The following is a 27,492-nucleotide window of genomic DNA, read 5'->3' as shown; positions in this document are numbered from 1 at the left end:
TGTCCCGTTTGTTCCGTAGGAGCTTGGCTCCATGGCACTGATGTGTCTAGATGATGTGATGTAATTAATGGAAATTCTCATTTTTACGACCGACCATCTTAGTTTGATTAAGTGATTAAGGAAACAATAATCCTCGTTCACATCGGAACGCCAAAGCTAGATATCACATTTAAACTTCTAAAAGATAATTACAAGCTCGGCACTGTGGAATCAGATATTTAATCTAAAGTTAAATGTTTCAGTTAATCAACGATTAGTCATAGAACAAAAATGGTTATTTTGAATGAAAACCTCTAGTTAATGGAATTCCTTTTTCACTTCGGATGAGCAGCTAGCTTACCCCGTCGGATGATGTGCTGAGATTCCTCTCACCTGGCAAAAAGGTCATTTTAGTAACCTAGTCGCTGTCCACCTGGAGCCACCACGTGACTTGCCTTCCTATTTATTTTTCAATCCGATGGGTGGTGGTTCCAGAAAAAGCAGCGCAAGGGCAAACGACCTCCCGTGGGTGGCACTGGGGTCAAAGCAAGCCAAAAGGCAAAACCTCCACCACCTCCTCCTCCTCCTCCTCCTCCTCCTCCAGTCCTCCACACAAACTATCCCCTTCTCCTACTTTCCCCTCCTCAAATACAACTTAAATAAAAGCCCAGGGATAGAAATTAATCCATCGGATCGCTCCTCATTTTGGGTGTACAATAAAATTCCACTCCTTGCGTGCTCTCCCCTGTTCTCCGCCGCTATCTCCGATCCCAATTCCCCTCCCCCATCTATATAAATCATTCATCCAAGATCCAATCTCATAGAGTGAGAGAGAGAGAGAGAGCACGCGCAATGGCGAGAGGAAGCGGAGGGGGAGCGGAGGAGGCCCTGCTGGCGCCGGCGAAGACGTGGTACGGGCGGTGCCGGGCGCACCCGGGGGACGAGCTACGGGGGTTCCAGTCGTGCCTGCGGTGGATGTGCATGGACCAGTCGGACCGCTGGCGCGCACTGATGTCGTGGTCCCTCTTCTTCGTCCTTTCCCTCGCCGTCCCCATCGTCTCCCACTTCGTCCTCTCCTACAACCCCCATCGCCGCCCCTATGACCTCTCCGTCCAGCTTTCCCTCACCGCCGCCTCCGCCCTCTCCTTCATCTGCCTCTCCGCCGTCACCCGCCGCTACGGCCTCCGCCGCTTCCTCTTCCTCGACAAGCTCCGCGGCGAGAGCGAGCACGTCCGCCTCGGCTACACCGCCCATCTCGACCGCTCCTTCCGCCTCCTCTCCTGCTTCGTCTTGCCCCTCTTCGCCGCCGAGACGGCATACAAGGTCTGGTGGTACTGCGCTGGCGCCGGGCGGATCCCGTTCTTGGGCAATCCCGTGGCCAGCGACGTGGTGGCCTGCGTTTTTGAACTGGCTTCATGGATTTACCGGACGGCGACGTTCTTCCTGCTGTGCGTCTTGTTCAGGCTGATATGCCAGCTCCAGATACTGCGGCTGCAGGAATTCGCGGCGGTGTTTCAGGAGGAGTCGGAGGTGGGACTGGTGCTGGCGGAGCACCTCCGAATCCGGCGGCAGCTGCGGGTGATCAGCCACCGATTCCGGGGGTTCATCGTCTCCTGCCTCGTGCTTGTCACCGCCAGCCAGTTCGCCGCCCTGCTGCTCACCACTCGATCGCACTCGGACATCAACCTCTTCAACACCGGAGAACTCGCGGTGAGTCATTTACCCCCTCTCCACCGATGCATATCTCTGTATTCCATTCGTACAAGAAAAATGCCTGGCCGCTGTGTTTATTAATTTCCACATTCACAATTCATTATATTATTTATGCTTGAAGCATGTATAAAGTTGTTATATGGTATCGGTTCGCCGTTAATGGTTGCAGACTTAGTTTAGCATTCATAATAGGAAATACAACAAAAAAAGAATTATGCTTCTACGCTTTTTTTGGTAAATATATTGGTTTATCGCTTGGTCACCCGATTTTGTTGGTACATTTGGTTCATGGGGGTTTATTCACCCTTTCATGATGAAATAGGTTCGGATAGATTAGGATAAGAAAATCTCTTTTACTTAGAATAGAAATCTGTAATATTTTATATGCGTCTTGAATCAGAATGATGATGCAATCTTAGCTCGGATTTATAAGCTTTATGACATCAATAAGACAGAAGCACTTTATGAAATAGTTAGAATAAGATGATGAGGAGATTTAGCATATCTCTGAATTTTTCCAGTAAACCTTAGAATAAAAGTCCTTATTTGCTTGTCATATCGTATTAGACCGAGCTTTACTGGATTGATTTGAGCTATTTGAATTCTTCAGAGCTTGCCAATGACGACAGCTTATGTTCTTTAGGACTTACTTTCTCGCCTTCCTTATCAACCTTGCATGTGGTTCTTTTGCATAACTAGGAGAAAGTTTATGAACCTATCCTACTATTTGTAAGATTTCAAAAAGGTTTTAGGGCCTTGAGGAAGAAAAAAAACAAAATCCTTCTGTGATTTCAGATTCTATAACCGTGATAAGAGTTGCTTATTGTTATTTAAAGCTTGTGATGTTTAAGTTCTAGCTAGGCTGAAAACCAGTCCAAATTGTTTTAGATGTTGATCCACTCTAAAAACTCCTTGTCCAACACTTACCATAAGATTGGCTTGCTTGTTTGTCTACATCTGATTACAAAGGAACTGTGAATTAGCAAGAGTTCAGAGAGAATTGGTGAAAGTGCTTCTCATGAAAGGGAAGTAAAACCTGCACGCAAAACCTGGAATCCTTCTCTTTGGTCAAGCTTGGAAGCAAATGATGTTGCATCATTACCTTAGCTCTGCTGAACCATTTTTTCCTTGAAGCAATATTGGTGATCACAAACTCCTTATGCATAACCCACTTGAAGCAATAATTGCATTTTAAAAAAGCTAAAGTAGGCTAAGGATCATGGATCAATAAAAAGTCTTTAAATATCCAGAAGGTGGGTCACTGAAGCAGCAGGACAAAATTTTTCTCTTCTATAAAAATGGCTTTGTGTGCCTTGGTGGAAGATGATACATGATTGAATATTACATGTGGTGGATATCTATTTTCATACCCCTTTTTCTTCTTGTCCTTGTTCAGATTTTCTTTCTTCAGATTACTTCTCTTGTTATTCTTTTTGTTCTACATAAGGAATCATGACTTTATCCTTTCTCATATCAAAAGCCACGAAATTCCATTTAATAAAATTAGTTTCAGGACTCCATTTAGGGTCCCAGGATGTTGATTTCTTTCCTTGGCTCTGGAATCCTACACCTTCTTGCCTTGTATCCACATCAAGTTCTTTTATTGTTTTATTACATTAGCAAAAGGGGATATCTAAGTCACCTTAAGGGTAGGATGGAGTCTTGATCTCAATCAGCATATGTTAAGTTCACCTTAAGGGTAGGATGGAGTCTCGATCTCAGTCAGCATCTCTAAGTGACCTTAAGGGTAGGATGGAGTCTCGATCTCAATCAGCATATGTTAAGTTCAGGAGAAGTTTTTATGAACTGTAAAAGATGTAGTATATTTGAAGTTGAGAAAACTTCCTACCTTTGTTAATACTGGACAATGATGGATAAGTTCTGGGCACCTCCTTAAAAAGGTTACCTACAAGCTATGAAGGACCACAAGAAGGTTTAATGATTTTACTGAACAATATTTAATGAGTTTTCCTTGGTAGAGGACAGGAAAATTTTGTTCGACATCTGGAGAACAAGCTGTTCATTGAAATGCTTCTATTGTTGGTTATCTTTATGATCGAAGAGGCAAACATCTGTTTTCTCTCTTAAATGACAACCCATTACTATTGAAGTTTGGCGGACCTTGACAATTGCAGATGCGAAGGATGTCAAAATAAGGGAAATTGTTGCTTGTGAATGCAGAGCAAGCTTAAAAAACTAACCTTTGCGATAACATGGCTGGTTTTTGCCTTTGGATGACACAGAAGACTTGTCATGGCATTCTATATATCAAAGATAAATTTGAAAAATGATCTACTGCACCAACCTTATACCCAAGGTCTTATCAATTTGTTTTAAAAAATAACTTTTCTCTAAAATAATCTGTATTTAGATTCTCCATGCTATATATGACTTTTATTAACCACCAGTTCCCATGATTTAGAAATACTTATTTGGAATTTTCAGTTGATTTACATTTTCTCTCTCTGTTGATGCATTAGCGAAATTCGCTTTGATCTTATTTTCATTCTCTCTCTTACTTTGCAAATACTTCCAGTTTGGAGGCATATAAGCTGTATAATGAATATGCAACAAGCAAAACGCATGGCAAAAGTTGTGATAATAAGTTAATTTAGGGGGGCTATTTTCATTAATGTGATGTTCATTAAAAAGGTGGTATATGTGGTTTTCATGGTTTTAAGCACTGAAAAATTTGGAAAGAGCCTAGGCTCCTTTCTGATAGTGCAGCCCTGAGATCAACAGGAACAAATCTGAATCAAAGGCTGTTGCTTAACTCCACTCCATCCTCATATGATTTTACCCAGTATATTCTAATATATAAGATAGCAGTATAGCTCAATCACGAAGCTCAGGGCTGTCTATGAAGTTCTATTGGTTAAATTTTTGCAGTAGCTCAATGCCCATAAATGAATACCATTGTTCCAAACTGTCTGTTTATGATTTGGCAGCTATGTTCGATCGTCCTTGTGACTGGACTGCTCATATGCTTAAGGAGTGCTGCTAAGATCACACACAAGGCCCAAGCACTCACAAGCCATGCTGCAAAGTGGCATGTCTGTGCTACTATTGATTCTTTCTATGCAGACCCTGAGACTCCTTGTGAGGTTACTTTGAACCCCAACTGTGTCTTTCCAGTGAATGGTGGTGAGGGTGAATCCGATGAAGAGGTCAGTGCTGAGGATGAACTGGAAGACACAAAGATTGTGCCACCTCATGCCCACACCATTTCCTTTCAAAAGAGACAAGCTCTAGGTGAGGCACCATTAACACTCCTACCATTGGATAGGTGCATACAATTAATATTTATTATGCAATAAGAACTTGATTGAAGACTTATTTGTATACTCATCTACTTGAGATTTTTTTACTTCATGCAGTGACATATTTGGAGAACAACAGAGCAGGGATCACCATTTTCGGTTTCACGCTGGATAGAGCATGGCTCCATACCGTTTTTATGCTTGAAACGACACTGTTCTTGTGGCTATTGGGCAAGACAATTGGGATTTCGTAAGGTGGAATGTCTTCGGTTTTTTTCTTCCCCATAATTTTATTCACTCTCTCTACATGTAGATTCTCTTCCCCTTGTAGAAAGTTTTGAGGTATACAAATGAAGGCGGTGGAGGCATTCAAGTAATGTCATGTAATATAGGTGTTGCATCAGCTGTTCGTTTATTCAGTCGTTGATGAAGCAGTCCATAATACCATCCTCCTGTCCTTTGAAGCTTCCTGTTCTTTTATTTTATAGTGTGCTGTTAGGGTTTGGCAGAGTATTGTATCCTTTTATTTTTTAGGCAGCCTCCTGCTGTCTCGTGGATCTCTTGTTCTTTTATTTTGGGTGTACAAGGATGGTTCGTTGAATCGTTGTTAAGGATGGTTGCTGACCATGTGCATTTATTATTTGTTTGAAAAGATTAATATTGGAAACCGAATAGATGAATCAACGGCTTCCATGAGCATCATTAATTAATCAGACATTTCGAAGCCACCGGAATGTTTTGAAATCTTACAATATTGCTATTAGCTAAGTGAAGTTGCAACACTCATATCACCCTGCATCTTCACTTGCGGATAGCAATATTCGAAATAGTGAAGCTAATTACCTACATAAGTTTCTCCAAATGAGGACGACCGATGCTTTGTCATGTTAGATCTCTACCCTTGACAGGGAAAGTGTTACGGATCCATTTCAGAGTGCAAAACTCTAGATTTTCCACACACACATACACACAAGAAGAAGAAGAAGAAGAATCAAGCTTCACAAAATCTCTTAAGTAAAACTTTCGAGCCCTACAGAGCAATTGTCGGGCAAGACTTGCGCCTCGGAAAGCCTAGCGTCTGATCATATTCAACCTAGCTAGTTGGCTGGATGTTATTATTTGAGTTTTGCCAAAAATGTCAGGCTAATTTACTCAGCCATTGCTCGTGAATCATCACAAAGGAAATTCTTAATAAGACTTCTAAGAAGGGTGAGAATATAAAGTCAATATGATATAGAACAAACTCTGCCAGCATTTTACCACTATAATCCCATGACCATGACATTACAGGTCATGCAGCTACCTTACCCAACCAGTATAATTTAAAAAGATAACCCATGCAAGACACAGCCCAAGCTACAAATAAGTTGCATCGTCCAGTACATATGTTTTAACAAGATAGAGAAAAGGCCACCCCTCTTTTGCTTAGGAATTCACTGGTCTACAATGTTTATGACCAATAGTGATGCAAACAAACTAGCGCACAGAGAGATTCACTTGGCAGCTTGCATTGCTTTTTTCATAAGTTTGTCATTTACTCTATTTAATATCTGAATGCCCGATTGTTCATGAACAAGTCAACATAATTCCACTTTAATTAATAATTACAACAAAGGAAGAATGTATAGTACGTGTGATGGTTAATGATATTATAAACATGTCCAGCCAATTGACCATTCAGAACAGGATAGCACTGATAATGGTTATCTCACGTTAGTATTTGAGTTAGCCTCCCTAAAAGATCTCATTTCAGCACCATAATCCATAAAAATCTGACCACAGAGAGGAAAATAGCCTGTTTGTAGAGATTTTCTCACCATGACAAGCCATGAAGAAGCCTTTCCCCATACTTTGTGAATTCCTCATCATTCAATCCTATTGAGGACTGACCAAAAGCTGGAATTTACAGTTTGCTCCTACCATTGAAAAATCATTACTTCCCAGAACCAAAAACAAAAATGTATCCACACAAACAGCATCCTATTTAGAAAAAGACTCGGAAGCCAACTTCGATGTGATAATATTTTTCCGGACGTGTATTGCTTATCTACCTGTATTTTCGATCTTGATAGACACTCCTTTCTCAGAGGGGAATCTGTGAAAATTTCTTTGACAAAGTTCTCTATCTTCATAGTGAAACAGATGTCAGGGCTGGCAAAATTTTCAATCAAAAGAGATCTGAATATGCCTAACTTTCAACTTTGGAAAGAACTTGCAACTGCAAAAATATAACAAAAATACAACATACATATTCTGATTGACAGGTTAAAAAAAATTAAGTGGCTCATATTAAACCACTAAATAATTGTAACTAGAGTGTTTTTGTTATAGCCCAAGCCCAACTATCTAAGACCCAAGCCCATTAAAAAAAAAAAAAAAAAGCAAAAACAGAAGAAAAATCGGGAAGAAGACTCCCGATAGGAGTCTTCTTCTCCGGCGAGATCCGGGCGAATTGGGAGTCCTAGGACCTCTCGAAGTCCTAGGGCCCTCTATAAGAAGACCTCCCCTTTCCCTAGAAACCGAACATCGGCCCTCTACCCCTCTCTTTCTCCCTGTTTTTCCCGATCGGAGCCGCGGACACCGTTTTGTTCTTGCCGTGATTGCTCGCCGGTGGGGTCACCGGAGGCCGAGATAAGTCTTCCTTCCCTTCCTCTCTTCCTTCCCTTTCCTCCCGTACCTTTGCGCGCGGCTGCCGGCGACGAGAGTCGCCGATTTTTGGTCGAAAAAGAGACCTCTGTTTCGGCCTCTTTTTCCTTGGATTTTCCGACGCCGGCGATCGCAATCGACCGCCGGCCATGCTTCTCTGTAATCGGGGGAGTGGCCCCCCTCTGCCGCCGGCCTCCGTCGTGGCGGCCGCGGCCGGAACGGCCCGGCAAAAGGAGGGGACCGCCGGTCCCCTGTTCGGCCTAAAAGGAGCCCGAGAGAAGAAAAGAAAAGAAAAAGAAGAAAAAAAGAAGAAAAAGAGAAAAGAAAAGAAAAGAAAAAGAAGAAAAAGAAGAAAAAAGAGAAAAGAAAAGAAAAAGAAGAAAAAGAAGAAAAAGGGAAAAGAAAAGAAAAAGAAATATATATATATATATATATAAATAAATAAATAAATAATAAAATTTAAAAAAAAAATGAGAGAGAGTTTCTCTCTCTTCTCTTTCTTCTTTCAGTCTGAACCCTTACTTTCTCTCTCTGGAATTGGACTTTCTCTCTCTGGAATTTGACTTTCTCTAGATTGTTTCTCTCTCTTGATGGATTTTTCTTTCTCTAAAGTTATTCCTCTAGGATTAGCGCAGTGGAAGGCTTCATTTGATGATTTTGATCGAGTTTAGGGAAGAGTCTGATTTTAAGTGAGGTTTTGATTTGAAATTTGTTTAGATTAAATTTTGAATTAAAATTAATGTAAAAATATAATTTTGGATAATAGGCACGGAAGAATCTCCTAGAAGTTAGCCGATCTATTCGTTCAGTGCTCCGTGAAAAGTAAATAATGAATCATTTTCTCGAGATATTTCATATTTATTCTGAAAATAAATAATTATTCTCTGAAATTATGCATGATTTATGAAATTATGTTTTGAAAGAAAAGTGCTTTTGAAATATTATGGTACGTCGATTTATGCACATGTTCAGTGAAAAAAATTATGATATATTATGATACAAAGTGTTTTGATACAGATCGGATTTATGCTCTCAGCCTAACTATGTTTCAGTGGGCCCTGCCAATGGGGATTATACGTTGGTACTCAGTAGACCCTGCCAGTGGGGGTTGTGCGCTGGTGTTTGTGGACCCTGCCAGTGGGGGTTGTGCGCTGGTATTCTGTGGACCCCGCCAATGGAGGTTAAACGTTGGTCATAGTCAAGGCTGTTGAGTTACGAGTGTTTTTGAATCGAATCAGATTTATGATTATATTATATGTGAATATTTGAAAAATATTTGATTTGTATTAAATCAGCATGAAATATACTCTTATGTTTATTTGCAATATTATTCTTGAAAATTATATAATATCTGAAATATCTAGTTGAGATATTTGTTACTTACTGGGCTGTCTAGCTCATTACCTTTCTTTCTATTTTTCAGATTCAGATAATTAATTTCGAATGTGAAAAGAAATATTGGGACAGAGCTTTTAGAGGCGAGATTTAACATTGTCAACTTCATTGAACTTAGATTTATTGTTTTAGTAAAATTTTATTGGATGTAAGATATTTGATTTAATTACTTGAATTAAATTGAATAATAATTATTTGAATTTATTCCGCTGTGATGCATTGATATCGTGATAAGATGCCTTGCATGCTTATGGAGAGAGTTTTTCATAAGTATGCGGCGGTTGCCATGACCCTCGATTCACAATCTCGAGTCGGGGGCGTGACAGTTTTCCTTGGCAAATGAAATCCACTCAATTAGATTTAAAAAAAAAAAGAGAAAGAAAAAAAAAATCGTTTATCTTGAGAAGAAGATTGCGATAGACAACTCTGTAGCCAAGCTTCAAAAACTTACTTTTGGTTTATGTTTCAGTTGGGGCTGTGGAGCTTCAATTTCAACGGTTTTGCTTCAAGTTTTAGTAGTTTGGCCCCCAAATACAAAAATAAAAACAATTAAAAGAATAGAAGAAAATTGAAAAGAAGCCAAGAAAACATATGGAACAATTTATTCTGTTATATGAGTTCCTTATTTGCATAGTTTCGGTCGTTCAAAGCTGAAGTCAGTACTTTAATATAGGCAAAAATCATAAATTGTACTGATGTATTAAACTATGCGAATCTATATTATGCACATATTGAGATTCACCTGTTTAGCATTTCTGAAGCTTCTAATGCTTACTGTATAGAAGTCTTTTTCTTCATTCTGGAGCAAAATGCATATAGATCTTACATTTGGCATCTCTGACATTATATAGATAGAGGTGGGTATTATTTTCTTGTCATAGATATTATTTTCTTGCTTTTTTTCCCAAGAGACATGTATATGCTCATGAGGGAGCAGGTCACTTCAAAGTGGAACATGAAAAACTGTAGAATCTAAAATATAAATTTACTATTTTAAGTCTTAAATAAGACCTGGACATCCAAAATTCTTGATGTAAGCCTTAACAACTAGCAAAATGGACAACTCAGGAAGCTCGACCAATGCTATCATTTAGCTAAGACAACAATGATACATGTTACTTCATCTATCATCTTATCATAAGTTCAATAAAAAATTAGGTATAAAGTTCATAATTTATTTACATTTACATACCTTATGGTACATTAAGGGCCTGTTTGGATTAGTCCCATGTGATCCAATGATGCCTGGGAGAGAATGCGATGTAAAAGGACGGTCTTTTTGTAAGGAAATCGGATGACACCCATGCACACTCCCTCTCCCTCTGCTGCTTTGCTCCATCCTTCACTGTCATGCTCTCTCCTGGCTGCATCCCATCGGATGGCATGGGATTAAACCAAACGGGGCCTAAGAATGTTAACTTACTGAAACAGTTCTAAATGAAGTTATGTAAGTAGTTGAATCAAAGAAAGCTTGATTTTTTTCTTCTAAGTTTGGCACCAGCATGATCACCTAGGCTCCAAGCAACCCGCTTGGGTTAGCTAGTAGTTTGCCTGGGGTTGCCTAGGCTATGCGACAACTATGAGCTTGAGTTAGCTGTCATCTATAAAAGGGTGAAGGAGCTCCGAAAAGTAAGATGTAGACTCACCCTTTAGCAGCCGTGCACAACTAATAGCAAATTCATTTCCATGATGGATTTTGTTATGTTTCCATAAGTTCCTACAAGGATTTCAGACCCGCAGAGCACTCATTATTGTAACAAGAGTCAACTTCCACTATCAGGCTTTTATGAGCTACACCCTGGCAAGCATGATATCTCAATGATCCTTGCACCAATTCATCTTAGACTCATGGTGAATCTAGATAACAAATATCATTACAAAAAATGAAATAGCACTACAGACCGTCTCTCCTCCTCCTTACTGCATGACTTTATAGTTTATACTATTTATAACAAAAATGCTAGCATTAAATTTAACAGCAACAAGAAGACGGTGTCTACAACCCCTTTGATACTGTTGAACAAAAAGAAAGTGAAAGCTGATGAGATCAAAAGGTCTTTCCTTCCAAGCTTAGCTGCAAACAGACAAGCTTAGAAAACAGACAAGCTTAGAAGATGGCCACAATGCAATGAAAAAATAAGTTATGGTGGTTAACTGAACAAATTTAAGCATTTGGCAAGAAAGTGTTTTTTGCCCAAACTTGAAAAAGGGTGTCACTGTAATTCTCTGGAAAAAAAAAAAAAAAATTCCAACCCATTTCAGTGATGTTGCTTGTGTACCAAGTGTTGGCTAGGAATGCCTATTTAATTCTCCAACAAATTATGCTAGGCAAGATGAATACCCAAATCCTAAGTGGATGGATATCTATGTCCTTTGCAACATTACGGAAATGATGCAGCGCATCAAGCCGTTATCTTATCTTATTCGTCGAGTCATTATTTTTCTTTATCTTATTTGTAGTGTTGATTCAATCCAGCTTAATTATTTTGAGAAAAGATTGGATAGGTTTATCCAAATCTGAATCAAATCCTTTTGTTTATTTTTTAGCCAAACAGGGATGCCAAATCTAGATTTGCAGAGACCACATGATTCTCCAATAGATTTATCTCTTATTAGAGAAGAGGGAAAGAAAAGAAAAAGAGAAAGAGAAAAAAATAGAGAACAAGAAAAAGGGAAAAAGGGAAAAGGGGAAAGAGAAAAAAAGAGAGGAAAAGAAAAGGGGAAACAGAAAAAAGGGAAAGCAAAGAAAAGAGGGTTAAAAAAAAAGAGGAAGGAGAGAAAATGGCATTTTTGGACCAATCAAAAAAAGAAGAATAAAAAATGGAAGAAAGAAAAAAAAGATTATAAATATGCGCTCTTGAGGCTTGGGAAAGATATAAGAAAGACTTTATAGAAATCCTAAATCTTCCTTTCTCTACATACGGCTTCTCGCTATCTTCTGATTCGTAGTTGCTTCTTCCTCGTGCTTGGATCGATCTCTCCTTCCCTCCATTTCTTCCGGATCTTTCTTATCTTTCATCCTTCCCATGTTGGAGCTTGTCCACTATAATGCCACTAGCCCTAGTGGTCGTGGGTAATCCGTATCCGGTGAACTTGTTGCAACTTTGAACCTCACCAACCTTCACCTTCTCATCCAAGGTAATCGTCATTATCTTGTAACTATCGTAACCTATTACCTTCTTCACCTTTCTTCAAAACCTATCCACTTTCTTTTAAATAATTAAGCTTAGAAAGATTCATTTCCTAAATTTTTTTTTTGGAGGGGACTATTAGATGCACTTGGTATTGATGTATTGATTTCAGTTGTTGGTCTTTCATTTTTAGCTTTTGTGGTTGCTGTTAATCTAATTCTGCATTAAATTATTACTGAGATTTGCTTTATTTCTTCCACTGGACTTTTAAGTTCTACTTAAAGATCTTATGAAATTCGGATTTAGAATCGAGGATTGCATTTTGTCCTTCAAAACCCTCTTCTCACTGCACTATAAAGTGGCTGCAGCACTATAACAGCACGCGCAGCTACATCAACTGGTATCAGAATAAGTTCTAATCCAAGGACTTTCATCCACATGCATTATTAGAATCACATATCATTGCACGCATATTACATGAACTTTTCCATCTATACTTCATTGTTGTCTAAAGAGATTAAAAAAGTGTTGAAAATCCATCTCTTGCATCTTGTTGACCGTCCACAACTTTCTCAAATTATTAACAACTCATTGTAGGATCATTTGCGTCTCAAAATGACGAACAATCACTTAGGAAACCCTAGGGATCGGAGAGAGGCATATAAAAAACAACAAAAGACCATGAGAAATATGCAAAACCAATTAAATCAAATACAACAAATATTAGAAGCCATGAACATGACTCGTCAACATGGGGGGATGGAGCTATCAATTTTGAGAGCGATCTAGATGTACAAGGATTTGACCTACCTCCTAGGAGAAACTGGCCAATCCAACATCAAGCGAACACAAGTTGGGATCAGGGAATTAAGATAGATGTCAGTGAGTTTGAAGGTGGGCTAGAATCCGAAGAGTTCCTAAATTGGATCGACAAGTTAGAATAATTCTTTGAGTGAAAAGAGTTTTATGAGGACAAAAAGATCAAATTTGTCTCCCTTAAGTTGAAAGGTCATGCCTTAGTTTGGTGGAAGTAAATCCAAAATGATAGGGTTAGAAAAGGCAAAGAGAAAATCGCCTCTTGGGAAAGAATGAAAGAGAAGTTTAGAGAAAAATTTCTCCTAACCGATTATCGATAAACTTTGTTCCAAAAACTTAACAATCTTAGGCAGGGGTCTAAGATGGTGCAAGAATATACTGAGAAATTTTATAACTTGCAGACCTACAATGACCTTGAGGATGAAGCCTGGCAAGATCATAGCTTGCTATCTTGCCCGGCTTTGTCCTCAAATTCAAGATGAATTAACCTTTTATAATTTTCTGCAGATCGATGAGGTCTACAATCATACACTTAAGGCCGAGTCCAAATTGAAAAGGCAAGCATTCCAACAGAAAATCCAAATGGGAAGACCGTTGTAGGAACCAAACCAGCTCCAAAAAATGACATCCAACCCCCTCCAAAATCCTTGAGATCCAATATCACTTGTTATTAAGTGTAGAAAATCAGCTCATAAGTTGTCAGAGTGCCCTTTGAGGCAGTTCAGCCTAGGACAAACTTGATTGAAAATGCTGATGAGAATGAACTGGGAGGAGGTAGAAATGCAAGAGAAGGACGCTATTGGAGATAGCAAGATCCTCGATGACTCTGCTAAAGTTATTGAACCAAACCTAATGATCAATTGAGTCCTAGTAGTGCCCAAAACTACCAAGGTGATTGGAGACAATGCAGTCTTTTTCGAACTATCTAAAGCACTGGGAGAAAACTCTGCTCTATCATAATTGACAATGGGAGCATGAAAAACTTTGTCTCCCAAGAGATAGTTGACAAGCTTCAGTTAAAAACTGATAAGCTTGCACAACCTTATCGAATTGCTTTAAGGACAGGGACGAGGTTCCAATAACACGACGAAGTCTGGTTGAGTTTTTCACTGGAAAAATTTATACTGACGAGGTTTGGTGCGATGTAGTGCCCATGGGCGTATGTCACTTGCTATTAGGAAGATCTTGACAATTTGACCGTAGCACCATACATGATGGGAAGGAGAATACATACATAGTCACTAAAGACAACAAAAAGATTAAGCTGATTCCACTCAACAATACATCCAAGCCGAAGCCCAAGTCAGACTTATCCTAAAAACCTTCATCCATTGAGGGGCAATTCATAATTGCTTTAAACAAGTCCCAATTTACCAAAAATCTAATAGGATCCCCTATTATTTATGTCTTAGTGATAAAAAAAAAATTGAAACTTCTTAAATTTTCTTAGTTGTTCGACCTTTGTTAGACGAGTTTTTTGATATCATGCCAGAGCAACTCCCTGATGGCCTACCCCCTATGAGAGATATCCAGCACTGTATTGACTTAGTGTTAGGGATGAGTCTTCCACACCAAGCCAATTATAGGATGAGCCCAATAGAGCACGAAAAACTGTATCGACGGTCACTAACTTATTGAAGGAGTACATTAGAGAGTATTGAGTCCCGTGGCTATGCCTGCTCTCCTCACTTCCAAAAAGTATGGAACATGACGAATGTGCGTACATAGTCGTGCTATCAATAAGATCACGATGAAGTATAGATTTTTCATTCCTAGACTCGATGACATGCTTGACATGCTAGGGGGTGCAAAAATATTCTTTAACGTCGACCTAAAGAGTAGATATCACCAGATCCGCATCCGACCAAGAGATGAGTAGAAAATGGCATTCAAAACCAAAAAACTATATGAATGGTTAGTTATGCCCTTTGGACTATCCAATGCTCCAAGTGCTTCACCTTGAGAGAAAATCAACTATATCTAAACCTTAAGAAGTATACTTTTTAACTGACAGCCTCATCTTCCTAGGCTATATTATGTCTGCCAATGGGATTAAAGTAGATCTCGCTAAGATCAAGACGATTCAAGAGTGGACAACCCCAAAAACCATCACTAAGATTCAAAGCTTTCATAGACTTGCGTCGTTCTATCAATGCTTCATTCAAAATTTCAATTCCTTGATTGCCTCGATTACAGACTATTTGAAAGGAGAAAATTTTTGCTAGACTTCTAAGGCCAAACAAAGCTTCAAATGGTTAAAGACAGGCTCATGAATGCACCCGTACTTGCCCTACTTAACTTTAATATGGTATTCGAAGTTGATTATAATGCCTCACACATGGGAACAGGGGCAGTGTTATCCCAAGCAAAGCGATCCATTTTAGAGAGAAATGGAATGATGCTCAATCGTGTTATTCTACGTATGATCTTGAGTTCTATCCGATTGTGCAGGCCTTGAAGCACTGGCGACCATATTTAATTCATTGAGAGTTCATCCTTAACTCAGACCATGAAGTCTTGCATTATTTGAATTCCCAAAAGAACCTCAATAAGAGGCATGCCAAATGGACCGCATTTCTACAAGAGTACACTTTCCACTTGAGACATAAGCAGGGTACAATCAATCGTATTGCTGATGCTTTAAGCCACAGGATCCATCTCCTTATCATGGCTTTCTTACAGATTATAGGGCTTGAGACTATTAAGGATCGGTACAAAGACGACCCTTATTTTGGAGCTATCATGAAAAAATATGTCTTTCGACATTAGTTTGTCCTCTGATTTCTGTGTTGAATCTGGATACCTTTTTAGGCAATTCAAGTTATGCATCTTAGAAGATTTGCTGAGAGAGTTCTTGATTCAAGACCTGCATAGTAGCGGTTAATGGGGATATTTCAAACAAGATAAAATCTTGGGGTTTGTTCAAGAGCACTATTATTGGCCAAACATGCATAGGGACGTAAAATGATTCGTTCAATGTCGTATGACCTATCAAATATTTAAGGATCAAAAATAGAACATGGACTTATATACTCCTTTTCCCATTCCCTCTGCTCCTTGGAAAAACGTCACTATGGACTTTGTTCTTGGCCTACCCAAAACTGCACGACATATTGACTCAATCTTTGTGGTTGTAGACTGCTTCACTAAAATGGCCTATGTCATTCCTTGTAAAAAGACGTCCGATACATCATATATTGCAAAATTATTTTTTAATAAAATTGTGCATCTGCAAGGCATTCCTAGATCAATCACATTAGATAGGGATACTAAATTTGTAAGTCATTTTTGAAGAACTCTAATGGTCAAAGCAGGAAGTAGATTAAATTTTAGCAGCCCATATCACCAGCAAACTGATGGACAGACTGAGGTGGTAAATCGATTTTTGGATAATCTTTTAAAATGCTTGACGAATGAATGACTAAAACAATGAAATTTAATCTTACCACAAGCTGAGTTTGTATATAATAGTTCCATCAACAGAACTATAGGAAAATCTCCTTTTGAAATCCTCTATGGCCGTCCTATTCCCTATTTTCTTAATCGAACATGCATTCCATATCCTGATAGAGTTAAAGCAGAAGTCGAGTTCTATTTGAAATAGGTTCAAGAGGTACAACAGTAGGTTCATAAAAGGTTGCGAGATTCCACCGACAAATATAAGGCAGCAGTGGACCAACACCGCCGAGGTATGGATTTTAGTGAGGAATATAGTATTTTGATCTATTTCAGGAAGGAGAGATATCCAGCCGAAAGTTATGACAAACTGGGCAGAAAAAAGTTTGGATCGTTCAAAATTCTCAAAATACTGGAAAAGAATGCCCTACCTTATTGATCTGCCATCATAAATACCTACCTCCCCAATTTTCAATGCGAATGATTTGTTCAAATACTATGGAAAAGCACCCACTACTATAGATGTTAAGGTGCTACCCTTCATTACAGAGGCAAAGATGACATCAGAGGGCATAGAGGAGATTTTTAACATTCATGAGATTGGGACACATCATGGTACACATCGTCGATATTTGGTACGTTGGTAAGGGCATCCAATGACTGATAGCAACTGAATTTCAGAGGTAGAGTTGCGCCAGCTTCGAGAAGACCCATACCAAAGTTATCAGGAGGCTATCTCGACGGGATCGAGATCTCTCCCATTCGGAGAGAATTGATGCAGCGCATCAAGCCGTTATCTTATCTTATTCATCGAGTCATTATTTTTCTTTATCTTATTTGTAGTGTTGATTCAATCCAACTTAATTATTTTGAGAAAGATTGGATAGATTGATCCAAATCCGAACCAAATCCTATTATTTATTTTTTAGCCAAACGAGGATCCCAAATCTAGATTTGCGGAGACCACATGATTCTCCAACAAATTTATCTCTTATTAGAGAAGAGGGAAAGAAAGAAAAAAGGGAAAGAGAAAAAAAAGAGAGGACAAGAAAAAAGGGACATAGAATAAAAGAGAGGAAAAGAAAATGGGGAAAGAAAAGAAAAGAGAGAAAAAAAGAGGAAGGAGAGACAATGGTATTTTTGGACCAATCAAAAAAAGAAGAATAGAAAAAGAAAGAAAGAAAAAAAAGGTTATAATTATGGGCTCTTGCAGCTTGGGAAGGACAGAAGAAAGACTTCATAGAAACCTTAATCCTCCTCTCTCTACATACGGCTTCTCTCTATCTTCTGATTCATAGCCGCTTTTTTCTCGCACTCGGATCAATCTCTCCTTCCCTCCATTTCTTCCGAATCTTCCTTGCCTTTCATCCTTCCCGTGTTGGAGCTTGTCCACTGCGATGCCGCTAGCCTTGGTGGTCATGGATAATCCGCATCCGATGAATCTGTTGCGACCTTGAACCTTGTCGATTTTCACCTTCTCATCCAAGATAATTGCTATTATCTCATAACCATCGTAACCTATTACCTTCTTCACCTTCCTTCAAAACCTATCTACTTTCTTTTAAATAATTAAGCTTGGAAAGATTCATTTTCTGGATTCTTTTTTTTTGGATGGGGGGGGAGGCGAGACTATTATATGTACTTGGTATTGATGTATTAATTTCAGTTATTGATCTTTCATTTTTAACTCTTATGGTTGCTGTTAATCTAATTCTGGATTAAATTATTGCTGAGATTTGCTTTATTTCCTGCACTAAACTTTTAAGTTCAACTTAAAGATCCTATCAAATTCAGATTTAGAATCTAGGATTGCATTTGGTTCTTTAAAACCCTCTTCCCACTACACTGTAAAGTGGCTGCAGCACTGTAACAGCACTTGCAGCTACATCAGGAAACGAGTCTAATAATGATGGGAATTCTGGGTCAGCAAAATACTGAATTGATGCCATTATGAAAACCGTATTGAAAAGATAAATACTACTCAATACAAATAAAATTCAATTTCATGTAAAATGTAAATTTAAATATCTACAAGCAGTCAGGAAGTTTGGATGGTAAAGTTCTTTTATATGCAATAGATGATGAAGTGCAAGCCTTGATTGGCACAATAGTTCTGTATAGAAGTAAAGCATCCCTGGCAGCATAATAGAACTCCTTTGCAACTTTTGTGGATGACAAACAAGCATCCCGCACTGATTGTTCACAACTAAAATTATGCACATCAAAATAATGTTGATTGGTAAAAAGGTCAAAGAATAAAGCCTGAATTAAATTAAACATAATAACAGCACAGGAGATAGGTGTAGAGTAGTAATATATGGACATTTAATCAACTGCGTTGTTCTTATGGTGAATTTAATTAGTGTAGAACACAGTAAAGATCGATGCAGAGACCTGATTTCTTTATATATGAACAAATGCAGATTTAAGTTCATGCCAACAAGTTCCTATTAAGTTTGTAATGCCACTGATCTTGAAATTGGAACATATTGACACAGTAAAGGTAACAGTGCTAAAACGGAATTGTCATGTCTACAAATTGCTCATGGATATATAAAGGTTATTTTTAAAAAAAAGAAAAAGATAAACCTATGAACATATGATGGAGCAGCAGTTATCTATTAAACATTTTATCCAGCATGTTAATATAATAAATTTAAAGTCTGCATAGTCACAAACCATGATTCAATCCTTATGATAGTAGATGGAGATATGGTTGATCATGTTTCTGGGAAAAGAAGTGCAAATACATGCACGAGAAGCACTAAAAGAATTTTGTGTGATCACTGCATGATCATGTAATTATAGCAGATTTAATATGAAATTCAGAAAAATTGTATGACAAATATGAGGGTTCATAGCCCTGAGTAATACTTCGGAAGATGACAATATAGAATTCATGCGGGATATGGTTGAGCTAAACTGAGAATTAGAGCATAAAAGCAGCTTAGCAATGCAATGCTCAATCATGAATGATGGCATCCCACTTCTTAATCAGGCAACAACAAGCAGCTAAAAGTTTTAGCATAGGAATGTCAAACAAGAGAACATGGGTTTTGTGAGTATAAGAATCCCCAGCCCAAAAGCCAAGACACCATGAATCCAAAAGAATAAAGGGAAGGCCCTATACACAGTCCTCATCATTTCTCAGACTTTAACAGAGTTTTCTTATTTTAATCCAACATGGATTAAATGTAATTTGGGCAATTTAGTTTTACAATTATTGTTTTTTTTAAAAAAAAATTCATTGCTTTTGCATGTTTTAAGTCTTACGGTAAGCAGGATTTATCCAATCCCTCCGACAAGGCATATGTCAACAGAGTGAGTTTGTTTCAAGATTATTAAGCTAGACACAAGCTCAGATTGGTCTAGTTCGAACTGAGCTTGAGTGTGGCTTGATTCACTCAAGCTTGGGTTGATGAGGCCCCTAGTCAATTACCTCCATACCTTCAACCATGAATTTTTTGAACGCAAACTACCTTTATTCTTGGTCATTCCATTCCATCTTGTTTCCCTTTTAACAATTTGACTACTGATGGCACTTCCCGATTATGCATCAAGACGACCTCACACCACAAACAAATATCGATGGTCATATTCTTGGTCCTTACTTTACATATTCTACATGTACATCAACTTTCATGAATCATTTTTCACTTGACCTGCTCACTGATTCAAGAGATATTTATCTATTTGACTCTTCTTCTTTTTCTTCTTCCCAAGAAACTAATTAGGACACCATAGACATGGAAGCTTTAACCAAAAAGGAAGACAAATATGAATAACTAAACTTGTGTTAAACATCCGTATGCACCTCCCAAGATCGAAAAGTGCACAGCAGAAGAAAAAGATCACGTCAAATGCACAGAGGCCTGATAAATCATCATACAGAGTATACCATAAAATTTATTTACTGTATGAAACTTACGATGACATGCTTACAACCTCTACAGAAAGCATATTTTAATAAACTTAGCCGTTCAAAACACAGTAAGAGGGTGTTTGGTTCGCAACCGGAATCAGAATGGCCAAATCCCCTGAAGCATTTGGTTCGTGACCAGAATTAGAATGAAAATTTGAATCTTTAGGGGAGAGTAGGGATTGAGTTTTAGATAGGTTGGATCATTCATGTTCCATCCCAAAAATCCGAATCGGAATGAGACTCCTTCCAATTAAATGGTTGGAATGGGAGTCACCCATTTCCATTCCAATTCCAGACCCCAACTCCCCTCAAGCAAACACCCCATAAAAGATAACGAGCTATAATCCAAGGTAAAACCTAGCAATGCTTTCCCATCTATATTTTCCCCGATATAAGATATAAAACTCTGGACAAAATACAACTAAATAGATTTTGAAGAGAACTTATACAAACTCTTGTGAAACTCAGACTAAAAATATACAATATGATATCCTCACTTCCCACAGCAAACAATGCGAAATAGAAGGTTTTGCAAGTTTACATGCAAATCTCAACATCAGTAAAATTCTCAAAGAACACTATAGCAGAAAAGTTTTGAATCCTAAAGTTACCAATGTACATATAGAAGCTAAACAAAAGGGGATATACCTTAAGTGCTTCGTGCACTAATTTCAAGAGTTCAAAGGCTGACTTAGACACAATACACCTTTTGGGCTGGAAAAGCAGATCACCAACATACTTGGAGGAACATTCTACAACACCAGAAGCCTGCAAGGAATTTTTTGATGCATCATCCTGTAACATGAATTACATAGTCATGTTACCGCAATCAACATAACAAATAGTCAATGATGAACACAATATTTGCATACACAGACTCACAGCAGAAAGGACAATCAAACTGTAGAGGGCAGTTTCCTGCATTTGCCAAAACCTCCTTCCTCTTCCTCAAAGCAAAATGAATTTCAACATTGCGAGCAAAATGACTCAATTTTTCTTCATTTCTACAGCCACCTACATAAACATTATTTTCTTTAAGAAGGCCTCAAATTCAGTAATACATTTCATAATATTTCTGAAATCCATGATTGTTATCATCAGGGACAGCCTGAAAAAGTCATTCAGCCTTTTACAATCTAGCATTTATAATCATATTTAAAGTTGTAAACAGGAAATAGGCATCATTTTGGGAAAAAAAAAACAGCACTAAGAGCACAATACTGTTCCAATAAAAAATGCAGAAGAGAATCAATGAAAGATCACATCTTCATTACAAATCTCCTCACTTGGAAATGTTTTTGCTTTTCAGGGATTAACCTAACTCTTCACCAGAAAATAGACTTTCGGGCAGCATTTGAAGATGTCGTAGAATTACATATGAAAAGGATTTGCTAGATCAAAAAGAAATTTTGGTGTAGCCTCATTCCCTCTTATGTAGAAAACAGAGGACCAATGTTCAAGGAGATGACAGCTGAATATTTGTGTCAGCATCAAGGAGATGGCTGAACCCATGAAACTCGATGTCCCCCATTTTTTGTTGGAGCATCAACCAGCTCAGAGAGCTAATGCATCATTTTTCTCCCTTATCAGCATGGAGATGACCAGCCAGCTGAATTCAAATGATTTATGACGAAGGACATTCTTGGTCAGCTCACCAATCTGTTGTTTGATTTCCCCCACAGAACCTGTAAGTGTATGACCTGAGAGAGACTTAAAACTAAATTATTGCAGTCAACAAAGGAGCTAGTGAAGCCTGCTGTTTGTTTTCCCCAAACTACATCTACAACCATGAATCATCTCCGGAGATAATGATTGTGCTATGTCTAAACAGTTACATATCAACGCAGAGTGGTATCTTTGCACCAGTTGAAACACCCATGGTCAATCAGGGAGTTACTGGAGAATTAGGTGGAAAAGTTGCAAAATCCTAGCAATTCTAGCAAGGGAGCTAGTGTCCTCAGAAGATACATTTGTTTCCAGATATCACTTGGATCCTCTGTATTGTATACTGGATTCATTGACTTTGGTAGGTTGGCCTTGTTGGAGCATCAGAGAGATTCGGGATCTCCCTGTTAACGAAATGGTTTGACAGTTTCAGCCTACACAGATTCAGTTGTCCTTCTTGACATTTCGAATGATGGTCCTTTTATGTCAGTTTTTGAGATTCTGCAATTACCTTGAATAAATTTGGAGCAAATTTACACGAATGCCAATTAGATTGCATGTTGACAAGTTATCATATTTATGCCTGAAACAGTTCAATCACTAGATTTTTGAACAGCCAAGCAGCCATCATGTTTTGACTAGAAGATTCCCATGAATGCAAATGTCCATGTTAGATTTATGCATATGCAAATTTCCATGAGTGCCAAATTAGATAGCATGTTGACAAGTAAGCAGATTTGCGCCCGAAAGAGAAAGTCACTAGATGTTATTAGATTGCACATTGGTAAGTAAGCAGATTTGTGTCCAAAAGAGTATAAGTCACTAGATGTTTTAACAGAAGCAGCCATCATATGGTAACTTGCACGAGCTCCTCTTGTGACAGATGTTTGACTAGAGAATCCCTTTGCAAGGCAAATACCCATGACCTCCCTTCTTGCAGCTTATACCACATAGCAGATAGCACAAGCCTTAAGAATGATAAACAACCATAAACATTCTATCTAATCAAGCAAAAAACCTTCCAAAAGCTTCTTCATTCCAAAGTTCCATTGACCCTGGATTTTTTATCTAAAAAGTTCAAACCAGGGGTTAATCAGTACTGAGCATATTATATCATACTAGTAGCGGACTAATACTTAATACATCCTTTGTAAAGAATGTAATATCTTTATTGAGGATAATTTATGATTCTTGCATTTCATTGTTCTCCAATAGGAGTATATATAGATTACAAGGTCTAGCTATTGTAGCAATTACAAGAAGAAGGAATATCTCGATTACATACTAAGTAAAGAGAAACCAAATGTAGAATAGCTAAACAAGGAGAAAGATCAAATAGGAGTGCCAGCCAAATATGAATATGTGTTGACTTGCTAAACATAGAAAAGAGCCAAATAAGAGTGCAAGCCAAAATAGAATGTTGGGTTGGAATGAGTGTGTGCTGATACACCCCCTCAAGATGAAGAATTGGGAGCACGAATCTTCAGCTTGTCCTTTAGGAACCTAAAACGGGAGGTACCCAAGGGCTTGGTGAGAATATCGGCAAGCTGATCTTGGATGGAGATGAACTGAATAGATAGTTGATGTCTTGCAACACGTTCACGAACGAAATAAAAATCAATTTCGACATGCTTCGTGCTAGCATGGAAAACAGGATTGGCCGACAGATAAGTGGCCCCAATATTGTCACACCATAGAATCGGGGGACCATGTAAGGGATGGCCAAGTTCCTGAAACAATGACTCAAGCCAGATAAGTTCAGCTGATGCATCTGCTAAGGCTTTACATTCAGACTCTGTGGACGAGCGGGCAACTGTTTTCTATTTACGAGATGCCCAAGAAATGAGGTTGGGGCCGAGAAAGATTGCATAGCCCCCAGTGGAACGCCTATCAGTCCCACTACCCGCCCAATCTGCATCCGAGAAAGCTTGGAGAGAGCGAGAGGTGGATCGGCGAATGTGTAACCCATGATCAGCTGTAGCTTGAAGGTACCGTAAGATGCGTTTGACCATAATCCAGTGATCAGTATTAGGAGACTGCATAAACTGACATACTTTATTCACTGCAAAGGAAATATCCGGACATGTCAATGTAACATACTGAAGAGCCCCAACAATGGAGCGATACTGTGTGGGGTCCGGATGGGGAGCACCCCTTGAATCAGAATCCTTTGTCATGGCCATTGGGGTCTGAACAGGTTTATAATCAACCATGCCTGCCTTTAAAAGAAGATCTTTAATGTAGTGGTTTTGAGATAATAATAATCCAGTAGAGTTCCGAACAACCTCAATTCCTAAGAAAAAATGGAGATCACCAAGATCCTTAATAAAAAATTCCTTAGCAAGCTGTTGAAGGAGAAGAGAGATCTGACTGGAGTCATGGATGGTTACCAAAATATCATCAACATAGATGAGCACATAGAGGACATGAGACCTCATCCTTAAAATAAATAATGAAGGATCAGTTTTGCTGGCAACAAACCCTAGTCGGAGAAGAAACTGGGAGAGACGGTGAAACCAGGCACGGGGTGCTTGTTTTAACCCATATAAAAATTTGTGGAGATGACAGACATAATTTGGATGGTCGCGGTCCTCAAACCCTGACAGTTGGGACATGTAGACTTCTTCTGTTAGGTTGCCATGTAAAAAGGCATTATGAACATCTAATTGCCGGATGGACCAACCTTGAGAGATTGCAATACTTAGAATAGACCGAATGGTGGTAGGTTTGATAACCGGACTGAATGTCTCGTTGTAGTCGAGGCCAAGTTGCTGATGGAACCCTTTAGCAACTAGACGCGCTTTGTAACGCTCGAGAGATCCATCAGCTTTTCTCTTGATCCTGTACACCCATTTACATCCGACCAAATTCTTTTGATGAGATGAACGTGGAACAAGAGACCACGTACCATTGGGAATTAAGGCATTAAATTCTTCAGTCATTGCAGCACGCCACTCAGAGTGTTTAGAGGCTTGAGTAAAGCAAGTAGGTTCTATGGTGAGAATAGTGGTGGTGAGGGCGGATGGCTAGTTGGAACGGGGTCGAAGTACCATTGAATGTGTACGGGTGGGTTGAGCAGGTAGGTCAGGGGAAGTTTTGTCTTGCTGGGAGCTAGTTGTAGGGGAAGGCGTAGGAAAGGAAGGTTTTGCTGATGAGGAATTGCAATAGAGGTCAGTAAGTAATCTGGTCCGAACAGGTGCAGAGTCGTTAATGCTAAAAGGGCTTGGAGTGGGATCGGTCATAGGAGAAGGTGTTGAGGCAGACCGAGAAAAGGGGGATGCAGCCGATGATGAGTTGGACAGACGATGCAAAGAAGAATGTGGAATCTGTGGAGGAATGGATGGTAGTGGGGTGGCCTCTTGTAGAGGTTGAAGTAATGTAACGCCCCAAGGTGGGGAAGAGAGAGATGATGGTGGTGGACAAGTTAATGAAGACTGAGATTGAAAAGAAAAGGTAGATTCGTCGAAGCGAACGTGCCTAGCGATATATGTACGATTTGTTTTTAAATCGAGACATCGATAGGCACTATGAGAGGGACTATAGCCGAGAAACACACAGGGTTGAGACCGATACTCCATTTTATGCCGAGTGTAAGGACGAAGAAGAGGATAGCAAAGACACCCAAAAATTCGTAGAAAGGCATAGGATGGTGGTTTGTTGTGAATGAGTTCGAAGGGGGATACATCACTAGAGACTTTAGATGGCATCCTATTAATGAGAAAAACAGCCGTTTCAAAGGCATAGTGCCAGTATGACATGGGCACGGATCCATGAGCAAGAAGGGATAGGCCGGTTTTCGTAATATGACGGTGACGACGTTCGACAGCCCCTTGTTGCTCGTGGGTGTGAGGAGCAGCAACACGATGGGTAATGCCAATTTTACGAAAAAATTGAGGAAGAGAGCGAAATTCTCCTCCCCAATCAGTTTGGATTGATTTAATAGTACGAGAGAAATGCCGTTCAACCAAGGCTTGAAATTGTAAGAAAGTAGAGAATACATCAGATTTGCACATTAATGGATAAAACCAAATATATTTACTTTGATCATCAACAAAAATTATGTAGTAACGGTGTCCTAACAAAGATGGAGTAGGGGAAGGACCCCAAACATCACTATAAATAAGATCTAATGGAAACTGACTGCGACGATGGGACGGAGGTAAATGTAACTTACTAGACTTGCCTAATTGACATGAGAGACAAAGGGGACGAAGATGTGCAGATTTGCAGGGTAGATTATTAGTCTTCACCATGGAGCGAAGCAAGCGATAATGGGGATGGCCCAAACGGTTGTGCCAGCCATCAAGAGTGGTGCTCTCAGCTACGTGAACAGATGCAGACAACGGAGAAGGACTGGAATGGAGAGTGTATAATCCTCCTTTACTCGGACCGGATAACACTATGGTCTTGGTAGTTCGATCCTTCACAAGAAAATGAGAGGGATAAAATTCAAAAAAGACATTGTTGTCTTTTGCAAACTGTTGTACGGAAAGTAAATTTTTAAAAATAGAAGAAACGTGTAAGATGTTAGATAACTGAAAAGAAAGAGAAGAGTAGGGAGAGGAAAAAGAACCATGATCAATATGTGATATATGTAATCCCTTACCATTGCCTACATGCACCTGATCAGGACCAGTGTACTCATCATAGGAGGATATAGAATGAATGTCAGGAGTGATATGGTGAGATGCTCCTGTATCTGGGTACCAAGTGAGGGCAGTGGAGAGGTGAGGGGTAGGAAGAAGTGGTGGATTAGAGTGACGTTGAGATGGATTTGGATTTGGATATGGTGAATATAAGAAATTGGCATTGGGTTGTGGAGAGGAAAAGTATGGATATGGTTGCTGAGGACGATAGAAGCAAGTGGCATTAGAGTGGTTGTTACGATTGCAAAACGAACACTATTAAGAACCACGACCACCAGGTGGACCAAAACGACCATGACCTCGACCAAACTTGCCACGTCCTCCACGACCTCGAGTAAAGCCACGGCCAATAGAGGGCCTAGGATCATTAGAAGAATGGACGAACCGTTGAGCAGTATTGACGGTAGGATTGGTAGGAGTGGCATCAGCAACAGTTAATTTTCTAAATGCCCGCATGCTTTCATGGCTAAGTAACAGCCCATGAAGTTCAGTGTATGTCGGAGGGGTGTGTCGGTTGAGAATGCCAGGGACCGCATCTTGTAGATCATCACATAGAGCACGCAATACATGAAGATTAAATTCGGTTGGCTTGAGGGCATTACCAGAGGCAGCAAGTTCATCAGCCACAGCTTTGGCACATCGGAGCAGAGAGGTGACGGTCTCATCTGGTTTTTGACGTAGATTCTGCAATTCTAGATGCAGAGACATGAGCCTGGTAGGAGATGCTGAACCAAAGGCTTCATGAAGAAGAAGAACCAAATCTTCAGATAATGAAGCAACAAGAAGGCTTATGAGTTGGGCATCTTGTTGTTGCCAAGCAGTAGCGGCAATCGGATCGGTGGGCTGTGGGTGAGAGCCATCAAGGAACCCAAACAGGCCTTGACCCTTTAAGAAGGGAGTAATTTGCTTTCTCCAGATCAAAA

General features: G+C 39.3%; 2 protein-coding genes across 16 annotated transcripts in view; one reads left to right on the top strand and one right to left on the bottom strand.

Annotated features, from left to right (window-relative positions):
- Window positions 1-612: 612 nt before the first annotated feature.
- LOC105061026 (uncharacterized) lies at window positions 613-5,416 on the top strand. The gene is made up of 3 exons (XM_010944938.4): window positions 613-1,689; window positions 4,641-4,944; window positions 5,070-5,416. Exons 1-3 carry the CDS (start codon window positions 832-834, stop codon window positions 5,204-5,206), a joined length of 1,299 nt encoding a protein of 432 aa, XP_010943240.1. The 5' UTR covers window positions 613-831; the 3' UTR covers window positions 5,207-5,416.
- An 848-nt stretch (window positions 5,417-6,264) lies between these two features.
- Window positions 6,265-27,492, bottom strand: part of LOC114912731 (uncharacterized) — a 28,051-nt gene continuing 6,823 nt past the window's right edge. For 6 of the 15 annotated variants that reach the window (XR_003798553.2, XR_012134385.1, XR_012134383.1 and 3 more), the window contains 3 exons: window positions 21,141-21,272; window positions 20,907-21,053; window positions 10,366-18,542 (listed from right to left, as the gene is read on the bottom strand). Coding sequence is in view for 3 of the 15 variants with exons in the window: in XM_073243639.1 (XP_073099740.1) it covers window positions 10,214-10,357; window positions 20,907-21,053; window positions 21,141-21,182 (333 nt within the window). In the remaining 12 variants the exon portion in view is untranslated. The other 9 variants (XR_012134380.1, XR_012134378.1, XR_012134377.1 and 6 more) reach the window with 9 other exon arrangements.

Source organism: Elaeis guineensis, chromosome 1, assembly GCF_000442705.2.
Source record: "Elaeis guineensis isolate ETL-2024a chromosome 1, EG11, whole genome shotgun sequence".
NCBI classification, from domain to species: domain Eukaryota; kingdom Viridiplantae; phylum Streptophyta; class Magnoliopsida; order Arecales; family Arecaceae; genus Elaeis; species Elaeis guineensis.
This window is presented reverse-complemented; position numbering and strand designations above follow the sequence as displayed.